General features: G+C 44.1%; 1 protein-coding gene across 9 annotated transcripts; it reads left to right on the top strand.

Annotated features, from left to right (window-relative positions):
• Nucleotides 1-338: 338 nt before the first annotated feature.
• On the top strand, nucleotides 339-20,861 carry TMEM170A (transmembrane protein 170A). Of its 9 annotated transcripts, none has more exons than XM_063654544.1 (4): nucleotides 730-1,735; nucleotides 4,283-4,453; nucleotides 12,207-12,377; nucleotides 16,384-20,861. In XM_063654544.1, exons 3-4 carry the CDS (start codon nucleotides 12,209-12,211, stop codon nucleotides 16,512-16,514), a joined length of 300 nt encoding a protein of 99 aa, XP_063510614.1. In that variant the 5' UTR covers nucleotides 730-1,735; nucleotides 4,283-4,453; nucleotides 12,207-12,208; the 3' UTR covers nucleotides 16,515-20,861. The 9 variants fall into 9 exon arrangements, with proteins under 9 accessions (XP_054309527.1, XP_054309526.1, XP_063510615.1 ...); XM_063654547.1 differs by having other exon boundaries at nucleotides 748-1,735; nucleotides 12,207-12,308; XM_054453552.2 differs by lacking the exons at nucleotides 730-1,735; nucleotides 4,283-4,453 and adding an exon at nucleotides 339-698 and having other exon boundaries at nucleotides 12,207-12,308.
• Nucleotides 20,862-22,165: the final 1,304 nt, after the last annotated feature.

Genomic DNA, 22,165 nt, shown 5'->3' with positions numbered 1-22,165 from the left:
ACTAAGTCGAGCTCTATAGAGGATACATAGCCTCCCTCCCATTCTGGTCCCACACCAGCCTTTGCATGGGCTCTTTCTACTATCAGCTTTAAATAGAGAACGTTCTTGTTCTGTTCATGAAGGTTTCATAAATGCTGGAGTCCAGTCATAACTAGAACTTTACATATCCGTTCCATCACTGTATTTTTCCACATCCCTGGTAAATCCATAGCTCGGGTCTGTTGGGGCGTATGCAATTCCCTACTTTCTCACAGGGGGCGCTGCAGAGAAGGGCAGAACAGAGCGCGCGGTCCCAGAGCGCGCCGTCCAGGAGGGGGCGCGTCCGTGGGGCTGGGTCTGTGCGAGCCCTGCGCAACGTTGGGGGCGGGAACAACCCTGGCCCTGCGCCCGAGCGCTGCGGCGCCTTGTGATTGGAGGAGGCAACGGTCATTTGGCAGCGCCGTTGGGATTGGGGGAAGAAGGCCCCGGCTGGAGGTGACGCTGAGGCTGCGAGGGTGAGTCGGGGCCGGCCGCTGCCGCACTTCGGGCGCTCGTCCCTCATTTCTCTCTGGTGAATGGCGACGGGATGGAGCGCGAGGGGAGCGGCGGCAGCGGCGGGTCGGCCGGACTCCTGCAGCAGATCCTGAGCCTGAAGGTTGTGCCGCGGGTGGGCAACGGGACCCTGTGCCCCAACTCTACTTCCCTCTGCTCTTTCCCAGGTACGGCCCGCCCCGCGCCTGCGCACTGCGCGCCCCGCCGTCGCATCTGCCGGGCTGTGGGCGCCCCGAGTCTGGGCGGGGTCCCCGGTGCGCCGCCTCCTGGCGGCGTGGGCGCTGTCCTCCGGGAGGGGGCCCTGCTGCTAGCCCGGAGCCCCTTTCCCCATGACTTCTTCGGCGGTCCCCCGGAGTCCCGCTGGGCGTGAGATGCAGGGAGCGGCCGCCGGTGGGCCCGGGGCTGGAGGGCGCTCGGCCGCCACCCAAGCAGGTCTTGGCCTTGAGCTTCCGAGCACCTCAGGTTCAGAGCTGCACCCCACGAGCCCGTGAGGCGGTGGTCCCCGCCATGCCTGGGTTGCCCCACGGCGCCCGGCCTCCTTCGAGGGGACTCGGAGCGGCCCGGCCCGGCTGAGGAGTAAGAGCTCGCGCTCCCCTTGCCCGGGGGCTGCAGCCCGGCCCCTCCGCGCGGGCGCTCGTATGCTGATCGCGGGCGCCTGGGGCCAAATCCACCCCCTCCGAGACCCGCTCCGCTTTCTAGGAATCTCTTTCCCAGACCTGGTGCCACCTGTTGCTGGGTCTCCCACTAAGCCTTCCAGATCTTTGGCACAGCTTCCTTTGAACTCTTTCTCCCCGCTGCGGCTTGAGCTGGGCCTGCTAGGAGGGTTGCTCAGAATTCTAATGCCAGGAAGAACGCTCCGTGCCCGGAAAGCTGGAGGGAGGAGAGAGGACTTCACCTGGGAAGGAGGAGAAAGGCTTTGAGGGGAGGCAGAGTTATTTATGTAGACCTTGAAAGGCAAAAAGACTGGGGCCTGTGGCCCTGGAAGGGGAGATGGGGCTCCCAGTAGAGAGAACTGAGATCTTCATAAACAATGAGGGACGAGAGCAGAGGGAAGGAGGACGAGATTCCAGACTCTAGTTCCAAACAAGGCACCTGAGATTTCTCATCCCCTGGGCAGCGACTGCCAGGCGCCGTTCAGCGGACACCTGGGACTTGCAGTGTTATGTGCCCAGGGATTTTCCTGGACGGGATTGTGAAGTAGCCGGTAAGGTCATCAGGCAGGTTGGGGTCAGATGCAGATGTTCGCTTGTGGTCATGCCTGAAATGAGAATCTGGCAGCTCACATTATTTCAGAAGGTGCTAGGATCACTTTTGACAGTGATATCAAAAAATTGATGGTATTCTGGGGACCCTGTGAGAAAAATGAAACGTTTGTGCAATCTGGAGGCACTACTGAGACCAGATTAATCTTTGTTTCTTTAATTTTCCCCTTTCCTGAAAAATGTCAAGCCTGCCGAACAGTTGAGAGAACAGTACAACAAATACCCATATAACCTTTACTTAGACTCAGTAATATTTTGATTCTTTGGCTTTCTCTTTCTCTCTCTCTCTGTGCTCTCTTTCTCTCTCTATATATAACCACATGTATTATATATATATCACACTTAGATATAGGTCACATGACCCATTTCAACTCGAGTTATTGAATAGGAAGTTGCAGAAGTCATAACACTTGATGCCTGATAATCTTAACGTGTATCTTCTAGAAACCATTTTCTATCCACAAAACCACATCACATCCAAGAAATTGAACATGATAGAATAATGTTACCTAATGTATGGGCCTTGTTTAACTTTCCCCAATTGTCCACATAGATTTTTTTTCCTCAAAAAAATATATATTCCATGATCTAAGGTTCACACATTGCATTAAGTTGTCCGTCTCTTTAGTTTCATTTAGCTAAAAGAGTTCCTTCCTTGTTTGAATTTTTTAAGATGGGCATTTTGGAGAGTCCATGTGAATTGTTTTATAGACTGTTTTACAATCTAGGTTCATTAGATTGTCTTCATGATTAGATTTAGATTAAACATTTTTGGTCAGAACGCTACCTACCTAGGTGACGTCCACTCACCAGTACATCACATCAAGAGACACTGTCAGCCTGGCTCGGTGGCTCACACCTGTAATCCCAGCACTTTGGGAGGCTGAGGCAGGCGTATCACCTGAAGTCAGGAGTTCAAGACCAGCCTGGCCAACATGGCAAAACCTTGTCTCTACTAAAAAGTCAGGCGTAGTGGTGTGTGCCTGTAATCCCAGCTACTGAGGAGGCCGAGGCACGAGAATCTCTTGAACCCAGGAGGCAGAGGTTGCTGTGAGCCAAGATTGCGCCACTGCACTTCAGCCTGGGTGACAGAGCGAGGCTTCATCTCAACAAAAAAAGAGACATTGAATGTCAATTTGTATCTTCATTGATTCTACTAAGTTTGACCATTTGTTGAAGATGGTGTCTATGAAAACTCTACTGTGAGGGTTATCTGCATCCTCTCTTTACTACCAAGTTTGATCATTTGGTGAAGATGGTGTCTATCAGAACTCTCTACTGTAAGGGTACCTGCATCCTCTGTTAATTAAACGTCATATGTAGGGTCATAAGTTGGAACTGAATAGTCTGTTGAGTCTCTGGCTTTTAGTTCCCTTTCATTAAGAAAGGATTGAGATAAGTGGATTTGGGATAGGTTTAATACATCACAGTAGATAATCTGTAGCCATGTGAATTGTTTCACTTTCAGAACTTTTTTCTGAAAATATTAAACTTCAGTATGTTCTTGAGTTCATGATTACTGTTATGGGTATGTAACTTGGGGTGTCGATTACCAGAGATCGTTTATTCAGCAAGTATATATTTGGCCAAGTGCAAACTCTGGTCTGGTGGTATGAGCAGGTATGAGGCATACCTTGACCCCAAGTAGATCAGAATTTGGTAGTAAACACATAACCTCCCTGCTGTGTCTCATCTTTAGCAGGAATAATGGGTATAATAAATACATGAAGTTATATCCTATTTGAGACACCAAAATCTGCTTAACAGGAGTCGCATTCATTGTCCTGAATCTGTCGTATTGCTATTTTGGCCCCACAGAAAAGGTTACTTGCAGTTTATGCCAACTCATTATGGCAGAATCATTGTTCTGAAGTATTCTGACATATTTATGTATACAAGGAAGTACTGATTTGTGTCGTCCTTGCAGGAATCAAGACTGGTCACACTTGGACCAGTCATTTATTCATTCACTCAAAAAATATTTGCTCAGTGTTGATTGTGTGCCTGTTGTTTTCTAGGCACCAAGTCAAGATGCCATAGTAACAAAACAAAGCCCCTTCCCACGTGGAACTTTCATTCCAATGGGGAGAGAGAAAACAAACACAACAGCTGGTGGTGAGGGGCCTAGGAAGAGGCAGGGCCTGTGTGGTGGGGGTGGAATGCTGTTTGCTGTAAAGTGATGGGGAGGCCCTGGATGGTAATGATATTGGAGTCAAAATCTGAAGAAAGTGAGTAATGAGCCAACAGCTACTGGGGGAAGAGCATGTGTTCTAGGCCAGGGAGCAGCAGATTCAGAGGCGCTGAAACAGGAGCTTGCAGAAGAAACACTGAGGAGCCCAGGGTGCCTGGAAGGGACTGTGTGGGCAAGGCACAGAGGAGGAGGGGAGGGTAGATCCTGGAGGGCTCTACTGGGGAGTTTTTAACAGAGATGGGATGATTCTGACTTTTTTTAAAAGTGTACAATCCAGTGGTTTTTAATATATTTACAGAGTTATACAACTGTTACAATTAATTTGAGAATATTTGCATCATCCTGAGAAGAAACCTTCTTTGCACAAAGAAGAAACTTAAGAAACTTACCGGCTTTGCATGGAGAGTAGATGGAAGGCCCCATCAGGACAGACAAGGTCTGGTCAGGCTAGGACGCAGAGACCACTGAGGTGAGGCACGCCAGGGGCACACCCAAGAACCAGGGAGGAGCAGGCAGGCAGTATCCAGAGAGAGGTGGTTGACTATAGTTAGTAGTTCAGTGGGCACGTCATCTTGTTAGGGAGGAGTGGAGAGGACAGTTGGACCTCTAGGCAGAGAGGTGGGGTTTGGCAAGAGAGGGTGCAGGGCTGCAGGCTGATGGGTGATTAGTATCAAGATAGCCCAACTTCAGCATGGAGTTGCAGGACTACGTAAGACTCTTTTTTTTTTTTTTTGAAATGGAGTTTCGCTCTGTCCCCCAGGCTGGAGTGCAATGGCGCGATCTTGGCTCACTGCAACCTCTGCCTTGCAGGCTCAAGTGATTCTTCTGCCTCAGCCTCCTGAGTAGCTGGGATTACAGGCAGGCGCCACCACACCCGGCTAAATTTTGTACTTTTAGTAGAGATGGGGTTTCACTATGTTGGCCAGGCTGGTCTTGAACTCCTGACCTCAGGTGATCCTCCTACCTCGGCCTCCTAAAGTGCTGGGATTACAGGCGTGAGCCACCATGCCCTGCCAAGACTACATAAGACTCTTAATCCCCAGGAGGACTCATGTGGTCTGCTTAGAACCCCAGCTTCAGAGGAACTGGCTGTGTTGACCCAGTCATTCACTGGAACACGAGATGAGAGTGGGGCCAGCTGGAAGGAGGGCTGAGTGCTGAGCCTCATGCTGCCCACTTGGCTCAGTTTCTTTCTGTTGCTGCCATTTGGGGCCAGGTTGGTCTTGAGGCCTTGGTTGGGAGTTAGGTGACTGTGCTGTGGAGGTTAGAGGCCAGGGAGCCAGCCATTATAGACCGCTTGTGTTAATACAGAATCCACTAGAGTATTCTGCTCTCTATGTCTGTTCTCTTTCACTGCAGTATCTCTCTGAATATGTATCTTGAAGATATGTCTGTCTAGGCCAGGCGCAGTGGCTCACGCCTGTAATCCCAGCACTTTGGGAGGCCAAGGCGGGTGGATCACCTGAGGTCAGGAGTTCGAGACCAGCCTGGCCAATATGGTGAAACCCCATCTCTACTAAAAATACAAAAATTAGCCGGGCGTGGTGGCATGCACCTGTAGTCCTAGCTACTTGGGAGGCTGAGGCAGAAGAATTGCTTGAACCCAGGAGGCAGAGGTTGTAGTGAGTCGAGATCATGCCACTGCACTCCAGCCTGGGCAACAGAGTGAGACTGTCTCAAAAAAAATAAAAAAGATATGTCTCTGTAAAAATATATCCTCAAGGAAATCCTCAAATATCTTTTAGGGTAGGGATCTTAGTCTTTTTACTGATATGTCAGCATATAGAACGAGGTCAATATATATTTGATTGATCAGTGATTAACTTCTTAGTGTTTTTATGACTCTGCTATTGCTACTGTAATTAATTCCACAAATTTAGCAGCTTAAAGCCATACAGATTTTATTGTCTTACAGTTATGAAGGTCAGAAGTCCAAATTGGGTGTGTGTGGGCTAAAACCAAGGTTTAGCAGGGCTGTGTTCCTTCTGGAGCCTCTAGTAAGAACTTCTTTCCTTACCTTTTCCAGCATTTAGAGGCCACGTACATTCCCTGATGCTTGGCCTCCTCCTCTTCTTCAGAGCCAGCAGCATAACATCTTCAAATCTCTCTGACTCTTACCCCTACCTTCCTCTTACAAAGACCCTGTGATTACATTAGACTTAACTGGAAAATCCAAGACAATCTCCTTTTGCAAGATCCTTACTTTAGTCACCACAATGTCCCTTTTCCCATGTAAGGTAATTTGTTCACAGGTTTTGGAGGTGGAGATGCGAACACCTTTGGGAGCCCATTCTACCACAATGCTTAATCTCATTTTCCAATATCATATTGTATTACAGATTAATTACCTGATTTAGCTTCACCATAGGGAGATGATGTGCCTTTAGCTGCCAAAGTAAACAAAGCTGAAGTAATATACTTGCTTTAAAGCAGTGAACAAATAAATACTGTAAGATATGTAGACAAAGATTTCTGAGAGAGTTTTGAGCCAGAGAAATGAAAAGTACTGTACGACAATCGATAAATAGCTATTAAATAGATGGCAAATTAAGGTGCAGTAGATTAAAGGGAAATCACTTAGTTTTTTAAAAAGTGTTTTAGGTCCAGGTTTGCCTTTGCTATTTAGAGTCCTGTAATAACCTCATGTGAAAGTGTTTTATAAGCTGTACTCCTCTACTCATCTATAATAAAACCTTTTTTTCCTACTTGAAATGACTTTAGTGATGCTATATAAAATACATAGTGAAGGAGCTAATGGATGTGGCTCAGGGTTGTAGGGGGTGCGGTGTGCCTCCTCCCTTTCTCAGAACCTCAGAGAGGTGTTGGCCTGCTATATATGCCAGACACTGTTTACAAATTGGCCTTTAAGCTTTTTGGAAAATTGAGATGTGGGTTGGTGACTTAGCAGGCCTCCTGGGGCAGGGGCTGTGCTCCTAGGGAAGTGGGGATGGGTGACATTTTTGTCTCGGCATGGGCCGCCATAACAAAATACCACGGACTAGCTGTCTTAAATAACAGACATCATAGAACTTTCTGTAGACTAGGTGTTGGGGTGGTCAGAGGGTCAGATTGATTTGGGAGTGGCAGGTGAGGACTCGGGATAGAAGGTGGTCTTTCTGCTTTGGAAGAGAAGCATGGTGCTGTGTGGGGGCTTGGGGATGAGCTGGCGGTGGATGGTGGACAGGGGGCCTCAGCTGGGAGGCCAGGCTGCTCTTGACTGAGCCAGGGCCCACAGTAGCTGCCCAGGCAGGAGGGATTTGTGTGGGCGCCAGAGCTCTGGCAGGTGCACATTTGTTAGGGAGGAGCAGTATCCAGATGCAGGCACTGCCCCCTCTGGAGCTGCTGCCAGCCAGGGAGGGTGCGTCTCTGGGCAGCGAAAGGCAGGAATAGCTCTTGGCCCAATGGCGGCTAGAAGAGAAACTGCAGGAGGATATGGGTTTGTTGTGGAAGAGGTGGGGCCTGAAACCCTGAGGACCAAGAATCCTGCCCTCAATTTCTGATTGACACTATTGACTAAGGGTGACTTTTTTCATTGGTGGAGGAAGACTTGTTCCTTAGCCTTCCAAGTCGCCAGGATTACAGGCGTGCGCCACCCCACCTAGCTAATTTTTATATATTTTGGTAGAGACGGTTTCGCCGTGTTGGCCTGGCTGATCTGGAACTCCTAATCTCAGATGATCCACCCGCCTCAGCCTCCAAACTGCTGGTATTACAGATGTGACCCACTGTGCCCGGCCTCATTTGTTATTTTTAATAAGCATTGAGACCTAATTGGGGCATCCTTGATGTTTTCGCTGAGAACCATTTATCCAAAACAAGACCTGAGCACTCTCACTGGAAGTATTCAGAATATGCTCTGAATTGAAGCTTTATTAACTCAAAATGAGCAAAGAATTTGAGCAGTCATCTGTGACAATGCCAAGGGTGGGTTAAGGGGGTTTGGCTCCACCCCTGTCTCCAGTAGCCCCTTAAGTCCAGCTTCTCAACAAGATTAAGAAGCCTGTGTAAAGGGAATAAAAATACCTTCATAAAACTGTGGTTTTCATTGATCTGGGGAGAAAGACACACACACTAACAGTGTGCTTACAGTGCTAATACAGCTTCAGTAAAGCTTCTGGTCCTCCTCTCCTCCCCTTTCTAATCCCCTCAAGCGGATTGATGCCCCTAACTGGTCTCTTTTAAATTGTTTATCCCAATAGGCTCATTCTTTCTGAGCAGTTCTTGTGAAAACAAAAACTTTGTTTTTTCTTATCTTTTTTTTTTTTTTTTTTTTAAAGTCTAGCTGTCTTGCCCTCGGCTCATTGAGACCTCTGCCTCCTGGGTTCAAGTGATTCTCGGGCTTCAGCCTCCTGAGTAGCTGGGATTACAGGCATTTGCCACCACGCCCTGCTAATTTTTGCGTATTTTTAGGAGAGACAGTGTTTCACCATATTGGCTAGGCTGGTCTTGAACTCCTGGCTTCAAGTGCTGGGATTATAGGCATCAACACCGCGCCTGGCCTATCTAATAAATATTTATTAAATAAACATGCTCAGTACATAGAAGCATTTCCACATGTGTGTTTATTGTGTTTGTTTTCTCAAAAACAGGATCTTATTCTACATGCAGCTGGCTTTTGTTACTTCACAATGTGGCTTGGGCGTCTTGCCCCTTCAGTGTATATACATCTATTGCATTTTTTTTTTTTTTTTTTACACGGAGTCTCGCTCTGTCACCCAGGCTGGAGTGCAGTGGCGTGATCTCGGCTCACTGCAAGCTCCGCCTCCCGGGTTCACACCATTCTCCTGCCTCAGCCTCCCAAGTAGCTGGGACTACAGGCACCCTCCGCCTTGCCCAACTAATTTTTTGTATTTTTAGTAGAGATGGGGTTTCACCGTGTTAGCCAGGATGGTCTCGATCTTCTGACCTCCTGATCTGCCTGCCTTGGCCTCCCAGAGTGCTGGGATTACAGGCGTGAGCCACCGTGCCCAGCCCATCTATTGCATATTTTAATGGGACTTTGTAGTATTACGTGGGTGCACAGAACGTGTTTTCCAAATTCTACAGTGATAGCCATGCAGGTGACTTCTAGTTTTTGCTATTATGGACAATGCTGTTGGGACCTTCTTGTTACCTCTGTCCTTGCCTACCTATGCTTTTCTGTAGGGTGTATCCCCGGAAGTAAAATTGTTGCAGCAAGGGCCATGCACATTTGACTTCCAAATTACCCTGCAAAAAGGTGGTTTTCCAGTTTGTATTCCAACTAGGAGTGTCAGGTGGGGCCTGTGGAATAATGTCATGACAACCGTTACTGCTCAAAACCTACACTGGCACTTCAGATCTTTTGTTAACTCCTTAGTCTGGTGTCAAATTCCCCAAAGGGTGTCCCTCATCTGTCTTTATAGCTTTAACTGTCATTGTTCTTTTTTTTTTTTTTTGAGACGGAGTGTCATTCTGTCACCCAGGCTGGAGTGCAGTGGTGTGATCTCAGCTCACTGCAACCTCTGCCTCCTGGGTTCAAGCGATTCTCCTGCCTCAGCCTCCCAAGTAGCTGGGACTACAGGCGCCCGCCACCATACCTGGCTAATTTTGTGTGTGTGTGTGTGTGTGTGTGTGTATTTTTAGTAGAGACAGGTTTTCACTATGTTGGCCAGGCTGGTCTTGAACTCCTGACCTCGTGATTCGCCCACCTCGGCCTCCCAAAGTGGTGGGATTACAGGTGTGAGCCACCACGCCCGGCCATCATGGCTCTTATAAAGCCTCTGCGCTTTGGTAAAGCCCGTGGTTTTTAATCAGGGTAGTTTTGCCCCCTTGGGGACATTTGATATGTCTGGAAATATTTTTGGTTGACACAACTGGGAATAGAGTGCTGCAGGCCAGAGGTGCCTCTCCATATCCTACAGTGCACGGTGCAGCCCCCACAATGAAAAGTTATCTGGTCCAAATGTCAATAGGGCGGAGGGCGGTGGTCAAGAAACCCTGCTGAGCTAAGCTCTTCACTGATCTCAAAAATCACTTGCTACTTACCTGCCTCTAGCCAAGGATGGACAGTGGGTTTTATCTAATGTGTCACTGCCAATCCCTCCCTACAGGTAGCTAGAGAACTACCTTGAGGATTCTAAGGCCTTGCCTTGGGTTCACTGGGGGGAAATGCTACATGGGCCATTTAACAAATTGTAAAGTCACATTCCAGCAGGATGGTTTTGTTTTCTTTATATTTTCCAGGGTGCCTCATGCATAGTTTTTCATACATAGTTGATGATTATATGTATCTTAACGTTGCCTGAATTACAGACACCTTAAGAGTGATTAGAGTTCTGTAGGAGCCAGCTCTCCTAACCTGCGCTGTTGTTTACCTGCCATTTGTCTTCAAGCCAAACATTTATATTTTCTGGTATTTATTTCATATCCTAAAGAGCTTTGAAATCCTAATAGGAGGTGATGGCTTGATGTTTACTGCGTTGTCTTTAAAATGATTGTTGAATGGATATAATTGTATAGCTGTCCATTTTAGAAGACTGAGTGATCAAAAGGTCAGGAAAGATCAGCAGGCATTGATTGCGTAGTACCCTACCAATTGGCACTTGGGCTTGTGCCTCTTATGGGGGAATTATTTTTGTTTGGGTTTTTTGGTTTTTAGGGGTTTTTTGAGACCGTCTCACCCTGTTGCCCAGGCAGGAGTGCAGTAGCATCTTGACTCACTGCAGCCTCTGCCTCCCAGGCTCAAGCAATCCTCCCACCTCAGCCTCTCGAGTAGCTAGGACTACAGGTATGCAATACCATGCCAGGCTAATTTTTGTATTTTTTGTAGCGACACGGTTTCGCTGTATTGCCAAAGCTAGTCTCGAACTCCTGGGCTCAAGCGACCTGCCCACCTTGGCCATCTGAAGTGTTAGGATTACAGTCGTGAGCTGCCGTGCCCAGCCATGGTCAGGGGACATTATTTAGGTCAATTTTGAAATCTAGATGAACCTTTTTTTTCAGTTTGAGGGTACAGGGATTGGTCAGCTTTCTCTGTGAAGGGCCAGATAGTAAATATTTTAGGCTTTATGGGTCACGTGGTCTGTGTCACTGTTATCAGCTTTGCCCTTGAAGCTGGAAAGCAGCCATAAACAATACTTAAATGAAAGGGCATGGGTTGAATAAGTATGTGTGTACAAAACTCTTGTAAATGGTTTCAGATAAGTGTGTATGTATAAAAGTATTATGAATGGGTTCAGATAAGTCTGTGTAAAAAACAGGTGGTGGGTTTGTGGGCAGTAGTTTGTTGAACCCTCTAAAACCGTCAATATTTGGATATTTGACTGATGAACCCTACTTTGCAAGTAAATGATGTTGAAGGCCGGATGTGGTGGCCTCACACCTGTAATCCCTGCCCTTTAGGAGGCCAAGGTGGGCGGATTGTTTGAGCCGAGACATTCAAGACCAGCCTGGGCAACACGGTGAGACCCCATCTCTAAAGAAAATACAGGCGAGGCGCAGTGGCTCATGCCTGTTATCCTAGCACTTTGGGAGGCCAAGGCGGGCAGATCACCTAAGGTCGGGAGTTTGAGACCAGCCTGGCCAAACTCCCACTGCACTCCATCCTGGGCAACAGAGTAGTGAGACCCTGTCTCATAAAAAAAGAAAATACAAAAAAAAAATTTTGCCAGGCATGGTAGCACACATCTGTAGTTCCAGCTACTCCGGAGGCTGAAGCAGGAGAACACCCAGACCTAGGAGGTCAAGGCTGCAGTGAGCCATGATGGTGCCACTGCACTGCAGCCTGGGTGACAGAGTGAGACCCTGTCTTTAAAAATAAAAATTTTTGGCTGGGCGTGGTGGCTCACACCTGTAATCCCAGCACTTTGGGAGGCCAAGGTGGGTGGATCACGAGGTCAGGAGACCGAGACCATCCTGGCTAACACGGTGAAACCCCGTCTCTACTAACAATACCAAAAACTATTCGGGCATGGTGGCGGGCGCCTGTAGTCCCAGCTACTCGGGAGGCTGAGGCAGGAGAATGGTGTGAACCCGGGAGGTGGAGCTTGCAGTGAGCCCAGATTGCGCCACTACACTCCAGCCTGGGTGACAGAGCAAGACTCCGTCTCAAAAAAATAAAAAATAAAAAAAATAAAAATTTTCCAAAAAAAGGAAAAAAGAAATGGTGTTGAAAATGAAATCATGGGTATGATGAGTAACCTCTGCAATGGTTGTCCTGGGAAAGGCAGTGATTCACAACCTTTCTTTGTCTTCCCTCATAGAGATGTGGTATGGTGTGTTCCTGTGGGCACTGGTGTCTTCTCTCTTCTTTCATGTCCCTGCTGGATTACTGGCCCTCTTCACCCTCAGACATCACAAATATGGTAGGTTCATGTCTGTAAGCATCCTGTTGATGGGCATCGTGGGACCAATTACTGCTGGAATCTTGACAAGTATGTTAGACATTAAAATACCAGTCAAAAATGTTTAATATGACTAGTCAATTTCAGGACCTATTTTAGAAAACATATCTGAGTAGGATGAAGGAAAGAGTGGCTTTTAACCACAAGTCCAGACAGGGTCTCCCTATGTCACCAAGGCCGGAGTGCAGTGGTTGCAATCTTGGCTCACTGCAGCCTCGACCTCTTGGGCTTAAGTATTCCTCCTATATCAGCCTCCCAAGAAGCTTGGACTACAGGGGTGTGCCACCATGCCTGGCTAATTTTTTTGTATTTTTTGTAGAGACAGGGTTTTGTCATGTTGCCCAGGTCTCGAACTCCTGAGCTCAAGCGATCTGCCCACCTCGGCCTCTCAAAGTGCTGGGATTACAGGCATGAGCCACTGTGCCTGGCCAGTTTTTTTAATGTATTGATTTTTTTTTCCACCCCCAAGGTCCTATTACTTGGCTAACCTCTTTGACTTCTTGAGTCAGAGTTCATCTCAGTGGCTTCAGGGAAGTCATGTTAAACTTTGTGAGATATATCTTGTGAGAGAGGCCACCAGCAAGAGGAAAATTTATCTTTTTGGAAGCTACTTCTCTCTGATCAGCTATCACTTGAGCATTGACCCTGCAAGATGGTTGATGAATTACCTCCACTCATCTGGGTGTGGTTGCTATAAAGATAGAAGACAAATTCTGATGACAAGAATTCTTTGCCAGGTGTAGTGGCTCATGACTGTAATCCCAGCACTTTGGGAGGCAGAGATGGGAGGCTTGCTGAAGCCCAGGAAATTGAGACTAGCCTCAGCAACATAGCAAGACCCCATCTCTACAAATAAAAATAAAAAATTTAGCTGAGTGTGGTAGTGTGCACCTGTGGTTCCAACTACGTGGGAGGCTGAAATGGGAAGATTGCTCAAGCCAGGAGGCCCATGCTGGGCTGCAGTGAGTCATGATCACATCACAGCACTCCAGCCTGGGCCACAGAGCAAGACCCGGCGGGGGAAAAAAAAAGAATTCTTGCTTAGAAAAGTACCCGATTAGTGCTCTGGTTATTTTTTCCCCTTAGGACTTTCTGAATAAGAATTGGAGTAACATGATGTTATGAATTATTTTCAGGCCTGTTTTTGGGGCGTTTGTTTTGTTATGGCTTTTGCTTATGGGATAAGACACAGTTACAGAAATGAGAACAATAAGTTTAAATCATTTTAAGGCTCATGTATAAATATAAATGTGTATTTTATATAAACTGAAAATTCTAATTAATTAAAATGTAAAATCCTCCATTTTCTCATCCCTAAATAATAGCCACAGTTTACATCTTGGTGTGTATTTCTTTTTTTAGATATAGATGTAAACATAAATACATTTTTATAATATAGAAATGTAATATTCCTACTGATTTGTAACTTTGTTTCACTGTGAATTGAAACCTTAGCATCAAGCAGAAATCGCCCTCTGTGTCTTTGACTTGAGGTTTTGGTTTTTTTTTTTGTTTTTTTTTTTTGTTTTTTTGAGAGAAAGTGGCCTAGTTTCTCGGTGTTCTAACTGTATCACCTACTGCTGCTTTGGAGACCCTCTGCCCCAGGATGACTGGCTCCTAAGGCCTGTCTTAGTTTGTTCCTCAGTAAAATAGGGTAATACTACCCACCTCATACCCTTGCATGATTGAGCTAATGTGTATATGATGTACTTAAACATAATACCTGACACATAGTAATTGTTGAATAAATGTCGTATTCATTTCTGTCTTTAAGGCTCTATGAATAGTCTGTTCCCTTTCCATTTGCTGCTCCCTTGGATATACTTTTTCCTTTCTTCGCTTCATTATCCCAGTCACACTTTAGGGCCCAGTTCAAGTTCCTTAAGCTTCTTTCTACCCAACCCAGTCTTTCTTGTGTACCTAAATTTTGGAGAGGCCCAATGAAACATGTCTTTCAGATATTAGTAACAAAATGTATGCATTGCCAGTGGAGGTGGGCATTTTAAATCACTAAATGTTCAAGGCAGCCAACCTTTGGTTAATATTGTTCTTTCTTCTTGTTAAAATATGTTAATATACCTTCATATCACATTTGTGAAATGTGCCAGGCGTGGTGGCTTATGCCTGTAATCCCAGCACTTTGGGAAGCCAGCTTGGGAGGATAGCTTAAGTCCAAGAGTTCAAAACCAGCCTGGGCAACATAGTGAGACCCTGTCTCTACAAAAAATAAATAAATAAAATAGCCAGGTGTGGTGGTGTGTGCCCGTAGTCCCAGCTGCTCGGGAGGATCACTTGAGCCCAGGAGGTTGAGGCTGCAGGGAGCCGTGATCATGCCACCGCATTCCAGTCTGGGTGCAAGAGTGAGACACTGTCTCAAAAAAAAAAAAGAATTGTAAACGTGATTGAGACACTGTATGTTATTTTGCATTATTGCAAATCTGTTTCTGTCTTGTGTCCCCAGCTAGAGTCCAAGTACCTTGAGAATAGGGATCATACCTTATAAAACACACAAGTGTTCTGCAGATGAAAATTTGAGTGAATGAACACGCTATGACCAAGGAGAATTTTGTTTGGAGCATTTTGTGGGGAGGGTCATCTGGGAAATCTAGATCTATTCTTTTCTTTTTAAAATTTTTATTATTTATTTATTTATTTTTATTTGAGAACAGGGTCTTGTTGTGTCACCCAGGCTGGAGTGCAGTGGCATAGTCACAGCTCACTGCAGCCTTGATCTCCCAAACTCAAGTGATCCCCCTACTTCAGCCACCCAAACAACTAGGATTACAGGCACGTTCACCACACCCAGCTAATTTTTGTATTTTTTGTAAAGACAAGGTTTTGTCATGTTACCCAGGCTGGTCTCAAACTAATGGGCTCAAGCGATCCTTCTGCCTCGGCCTTCCAAAATGCTGGGATTATAGGCTTGAGCCACTGTACTTGGCCGGTTCTTTTTGTTTTTTTGAGACAGGATCTTGTTCTGTTGCCCAGGCTTGAGTGCAGTGTCGCGATCTCAGCTCACAACAACCTCTACCTCCTGAGTTCAAGCAACTCTCCTGCCTCAGCCTCCCGAGTAGTAGGGATTACAGGCGCATGCCACCACACTTGGCTAATTTTTTGTATTTTTAGTAGAGGTGGGGTTTCACCATGTTGCCCAGGCTGGTCTCAAACTCCTGAGCTCAGATGATCCACCCACCTCGGCCTCCCAAAGTGCTGGGATTACAGGCATAAGCCACCATGCCCGGCCGGATCTATTCTTTTCAGATGAATGAAATGTTAACTGTCTTGGTACACTTTCTTGGTACAATGCTGAACTCGTATAGTAACTCAAATGGGTATCTGCATAGATACAGGGGTTTTCATTTTGTTTTCTCAATTTGCAGGAAGTTATAGTGACTAACATAATAAAAACAATCAATGACTTGGGAGACAGAAAGGAATCCCTGAGTATCTCTCCTCTCATGCCCTGTGAATGAATAACAACTTTATGGCTTAGAGTCCTCCTGTCTTCCCTTTTCACCCCTCTATTCCCTCCTCCATCCATTTCTTGAAGGGAACTATGAGTATGATAGAAGGTGGAGCAGGGATTCCCTGTGGCCTGAAACATTTCTTGCTTAGTCTAACTCAAAAGATTCTTTTTCATTTGTTACCAAAAATGTATTAGGTCCCTGTTAAAGGCTAGGCATGGGGTAACTGGTAGGGGAATACACAGATATTTTTGAGTTCATAATCCGGTCATGTGGGAATTGCTATCTTTGTGATTTTGATTATTTCTTCCAGATTATTTTATTCAATAAATCTAGGAGACTCTGGGTTTTAAGGAGTCAGCATCTAAAAGTGATCTTGCAAGCCATGCAGTGAGTACTCAAAGTGTAGAGTAGTCCACAGAAAGAATAGGGAAAACCTAACATTTCTGTATTAAATTTCAATATAAAATCTGGAACATTCTACTCACAGTAGTGTTTTAAATGTTGTATTTTCATGAGTTTGTTAACCTTGGTTTTTTGTTTTTGTTTAACATTCTTGCATTTTAAATCAGGTGCAGCTATTGCTGGAGTTTACCGAGCAGCAGGGAAGGAAATGATACCATTTGAAGCCCTCACTTTGGGCACTGGACAGACGTTTTGCGTCGTGGTGGTCTCCTTTTTACGGATTTTAGCTACTCTATAGCATACATCCTTATGCTGAGATGTTGAACTTAAACTTTATGGAATCCTCCAAAAGAATACATTATGGAGTGTAGTGTTTTCTTAGTTCTTCAAAGGGAAGCAACTTGGATGAACAGGAACGTGAAAGACAACACATCTCAGCCTTTTCTTCATTTTGAAGCTCCTAGAATTGAAGACTTCTGTGGACTCCTATCGTTCTCAACCAAAACAAGTCTTTTGGCTTTCTTTTTTGTAGATATTTAATTTAAGCAGTTTTCACGTGTACCTTAACCCAAGCCAAGTCAACAGTGTCTCTGGGGTGGCATCCTTTGCACTGAAATTTACAGTATTCTGTGACATGTCGCATATTTTGAAGAAACCGTGGAAGATACTGGTTTATTTCAAATGAGCAGAGTATGTTGTATTAAAATCTTATCTAATCTTGATTAAAATTTGGCAAACTCTTTTCTTTGCTACATCTTAGTGACAATAAATGCCAAATAGGTTTTGGTTGAGTATAGTTTTGAAAACAAATTTGGTGAAATAAAGCAGGAAAAGAAATTTGAGTATAACTCAAGTAGTGGCTTTGGTTCCACTGTTTATAAAGAAAAAGTAGATAACAATGAATAATGTGACGTTTTCTGGACAACTGTCTTGACCTCTGATTAAGATATTTTAAGAGATGTGAATTTGTTATTTTGTATGTTTGATCAAAATAAGCTAGCTAATTTAGACTTCTTAGATTTTCTGTACCACCTTTCCCTATCACTTTTAATTCTCTTAATTTTATTTCATTTAATTGGAAACATACATACCCTATTAAATGGCTTGAGTTGGAAATTTTAAGCCAGATTTGTTTGGACATTGAGGCACACACAAGATACTTTAAGCATTCTGTCACAGTTTTTCTTAGTGACTTTGGTATACTAATGACCCTTGAGAAACTATAGAAGTGCATCTGAAACTAGAGTTAGTGGTTATTGATTTTTTAGCTTAATGTGTTTATTTAGTGGTGACTCTTCAGTCCACTTTTACAGTATTGGGTATCAACTCCCAGAAAGTGCCTAAAGTTTAACGTTCAGATATGTACCCACTCTCCCCTTTACATTTTTATTCAAAAGAATTTGTATCTTTAAAGAGATTTAAATATCAAGAGTTTTTTTAAAACTTAATTTTAGCTATTTAAATTTTTATTCTACTGCTTAACTTTCTTTTTCATTAAAAGGCCTGCAAACTGTGACTTTTTGAAAGGGAAAGAATCGCAGAAATTAAGTATCTAATGTGATGCTTTCCACCTAAACTGTTTTGTATGGAATCCAATCAGTGTGGTGGTAGTGGTGGTGGTTATCTGCAAAATAGTTTCTGGTGATTAAATCTGACTTTTTTTTTTTTTTTTTTTTTAATAATGAGACGGAGTCTCACTGTGTTGCCCAGGCTGGAGTGCAGTGATGCAATCTCAGCTCACTCCAACCTCTGCCATCCGGGTTCAAGCGATTCTCCTGCCTCAGTTTCCTGAGTAGCTGGGATTGCAGGCACCTGTCACCGCGCCCAGCCAATTTTTGTGTTTTTAGTAGAGATGGGTTTCACCATCTTGGCCAGGCTGGTCTTGAACTCCTGACCTCGTGATCCACCCGCCTCAGCCTCCCAAAGTGCTGGGATTACAGGCATGAGCCACCGCGCCTGGCCGTAAATCTGACATCTTTAAAGGAAAGTTTTCATTGTGAGATTAAGGCTTAACATCCCATGAGGTCATATGCACATGAACGTATCTATTCCATTTAAAGCAATACACACTCTGGCTCTTCTGATTAAAAATAGCCAGGAGGAGAATCTCCGAATCTACTGTGATTCTGGAGTCTGCCCAATTTGAAAAAAAAAAAAAAGAAAAGAAAAGAAAGAAAGAAAAAAGTCAGGAGGACCAATTTGCCAGGGAAACTCATAGAAAAGAATTACAAAGAGATCACAAAAATTGGACATATTCTTTTGACTAATTAGACCACTTTTGGCTGGGCGCAGTGGCTCACACCTATAATCCCAGCACTTTAGGAGGTCAATGTGGGAGGATTGCTTGAGCCTAAGAGTTCAAGACTGGCCTGGGCAACATAGTGAGACCTCGTCTCTACTACAAAATAAAAAAAAATTAGCTGGGCGTGGCCTCAGCTACTCAAGAGGCTAAAGTGGGAGGATCACTTGTGCCTGGAAGGTTCAGGCTGCTGTGAGCCGAGACCACGCCACTGAACTCCAGCTTAGGCCACAGGGCAAGACCCTGTCTTAAAATAATATTATTAATTTTGGTAATTAACTTATCAGAACTATAGTGACATATACACAGGCAGAAACTTCTAAGTAGAGTTGTAACGCAGCCAAATATTCTTACAAATTCCCTAACAAGAAGCTCAAATCTTTCTTATAGGCAAATTGTAAAAATTCTAGTTTTTTGTTTAAAGAGCTGTGATTTTCAAAAGTATCCCTTCAGTTTAAGAAATCTGGGGAATTGATAACTTTTCTTATGGGAAATGATTGCCATCATCTCTACTGAAGGATGCCTCTTACTGAAAAATGTCTTTTGAAGGAGTTCTCGCCTAAAGCATTCTTTGGATATAATTTCATACACTAAACATATGGGCCAGTAGTTAGTGGGCCCCTCCTCTTAAATACTAACTTTTGAAGTACTGATACATGATTAAAATGTTAGATATTTTTCACTGGAGCTAAGATATAAAATTAGAGCATTTTGAAAGGTGTATTTGTTTCTGTTTCTTGTTTGATATATTTTGATTATCTACTCTTTTTAAAAATTTCACATATAAAAGGTATCTTCAAATTACTGAGTGTTTCATCCATCCTAGTAGGTGAAGTATTCTCCAGTGAATAAATATATATATATATAGACTTTAAATAGCTTGAGCGGTGTAGCTTGAAATGTTTTCAGGGAAAGACTATTTGAATCATAAGGAATAGCTTTGATTTTCTTTTTTATGTCTCAAATATAGAATTATTTGGGGGCGGTCACTCAGATGGAAGAATATTGGCAATTGCGTTGAACATTTTACCTTATACGGTTTTGAGAATTTTTGCCAAAAACTAATTTCTTGGAAATATCCTCCCCCAGCTATGCTTTGGTTTTTTGGTTTTTTGGTTTTTTTGTTTTGAGACGGAGTCTTGCTTTGTCACCCAGGCTGGAGTGCTGTGGGGCAATCTGGGCTCACTGCAAGCTCCACTTCCTGGGTTCACGCCATTCTCCTGCCTCAGCCTCTCGAGTAGCTGGGACTACAGGCGTCCGCCACCATGCCCCGCTAATTTTTTGTATTTTTAGTAGAGATGGTGTTAGCCAGGATGGTCTCGATCTCCTGACCTTGTGATCCGCCCGCCTCCACCTCCCAAAGTGCTGGGATTAGAGGCATGAGCCACCACGCCCGGCCAATGCTTTGTTTTAAAAAAAAAAAAAAAAATGCAAGAGAGGGAGGGAGGCAGCCTCCTGACCATAAAAGCTGATTTCTTGATTTTTTTTTTTTTTTTGAAATGGAGTCTTGCTCTGTCTCCAAGGCTGGAGTGTAGTGGTGTGGTCTCGGCTCACTGCAGCCTCCGTTTCCTGGGTTCAAGTGATTCTCCTGCCTTGGCCGCTGAGTAGCTAGGATTACTGGCACCTGCCACAAGGCCCAGCTAATTTTTGTATTTTTAGTAAAGACAGGGTTTCATCATGTTGGACAGGCTGGTCTCGAACTCCTGACTTCAAGTGATCCACCCGCCTCGGCCTCCCAACGTGATGGGACTACAGACATGAGCCATTGTGCTTGGCCTTCTTGATTCTTGAATATGGGGTTTTGAGGTGAAAGCATTTCATGAAAACTTAAGTTCATACACAAGAGCATCATGAATATTCTAAAAGAGGTGTCTGTGCTTTTTTTTCGGCCACAAAATATTACTTCTTATGAAATGTTTACACTAGTTGAGGAAAAGTTCATTAATTACCTTTAAACCGTTCCTTATTTTTTTTAAGATTTTAAATTGTATTTTGGCTTTTGCCTCCAGTATCCTTTCTGGTTGCTCTGGTTTGAATTAAGTTCCTATTATGCTGCAGCACACATCAACCTTCCCTAAGTAACCATTTCCTGGAATGTGAAGCATCGGTGCCATTAGCAGACCATATGCAGAAATGTCGTGTACTTGCATTTCTTTTTTGTGCACTCTGTAAGGCTGGTTGTGACTAAAATCAGCTTAACTTTTTATATTATGTTATTTCACTAACTGCTACAGTCAAAATGATCAAATCTTTGTACAATAGAAAATTATTTAAATTTTATTTTTCTACTGACATTTCTAATTCTAGTGTAAATGTTTATCAATAAAAAATTACTTTCAATTCTGAGTTGGAATTACATTTCTTTTTGGTGGCTAATGAGTTTAATCTTTTGTAATAAAATTGACTTCAGTTTTCATTTTTTAAATACCTTAATATCTAGCATGTGTAACTTTTTTTATGTTCTACTTCTTACTAATTTATGATAAAATTCTTGTTCAAAGTTGTGATTAAACAGTACTTAACGTGAACTTGAAATTCGTATTAACTCTACTTGCTGGGCCATATATTCCCATCAAGAAGCTTTTGTTTGATTCTATGCAGGAATAGGTGAGTATTGATACAGTGTGTGAAAATGTGTTATTTTAATAGTAAGTCCACATGAAGAGAAGCTTCGTGTTTGGTTAATTTAATACCCTTGGTGACATCATAAATCTCGCTGTTCTGCCATTTTCAACAAATGGGACTAAGTTGGGTAGTTTACCTCATGGTCAGAAGATTGTTGCAGTTCCCGCCATTGCAGACGCATACAGAGAGTGCTGGCAGGAGATTGCCCATTCCTTCCTTCTGATTTTCTAAAATTGAGGTTTAACATGCAGTAAAGTGTACAAGTCTTAAAATGTATAGCTTAATGAATTTTACATGTATATATATTTACGTGACTAATAGATCAAGAGACAGAATATTTCTAGCACCCCGGAAAGATACGTGCAGAGTTCAGCCAGAAGACCCCAAGACTGTATATCTGGGACCCAAAAGGGGAGGAATTTGTTTCCAGAAAATGGTGATAACCTAAGGTTGGACAGTGGAAAGAGACAGTGGAAGATGGGGACCAAAGGTGCTGAGATTGGCAGGGAGGACACCCTAAATTATTGCCGAGAAAACAGAACAGTGAGCCAGGAATCTTTAGGGAGTTGGAGGGATTTGTGCTGTGGCCAAGTGGAGAGCCCTGTCCGAAGGAGTCAGCTATTGCTTGGCTCCAGCCTGTTCCTTTGTTCGATGATTAACCCAATCTTGCCAGACACTCATTTTCAAGAGAAGCTGGAAATCTACGTTACTGTTTGAAATCTCTCCATTTTTAAGTGTTAGCAACTAATTTAAACTTGTGTAAAACACTTTATTTATTTATTTATTTATTTATTTATTTATTTATTTAGAGACAGAGTCTCACTCTGTTGCCCAGGCTGGAGTATAGTGGCGCGATCTTGGCTCACTGCAACCTTCGCCTCCCAGGTTCAAGTGATTCTCCTGCCTCAGCCTCCTGAGTAGCTGGGATTACAGATGTGCACCCCCACACCTGGCTAATTTTTGTATTTTTAGTAGAGACGAGGTTTCACCATGTTGGCCAGGATGGTCTCGAACTCCTGACCTCA

Source organism: Pongo pygmaeus, chromosome 18 (assembly GCF_028885625.2).
Source record: "Pongo pygmaeus isolate AG05252 chromosome 18, NHGRI_mPonPyg2-v2.0_pri, whole genome shotgun sequence".
Taxonomy (NCBI): domain Eukaryota; kingdom Metazoa; phylum Chordata; class Mammalia; order Primates; family Hominidae; genus Pongo; species Pongo pygmaeus.
Note: the sequence above shows the minus strand (reverse complement) of the source record. Positions and strands in the feature narration are given on the sequence as shown.

Excerpts from the sequence above, each read along its gene's own strand:
- TMEM170A (XM_054453551.2), top strand. The coding sequence starts at position 566 with ATGGAGCGCGAGGGGAGCGGCGGCAGCGGCGGGTCGGCCGGACTCCTG. Across the intron at positions 699-12,206 it reads TTCCCTCTGCTCTTTCCCAG|AGATGTGGTATGGTGTGTTC; the intron begins GTACGGCCCGCC and ends CTTCCCTCATAG. Across the intron at positions 12,378-16,383 it reads TACTGCTGGAATCTTGACAA|GTGCAGCTATTGCTGGAGTT; the intron begins GTATGTTAGACA and ends ATTTTAAATCAG.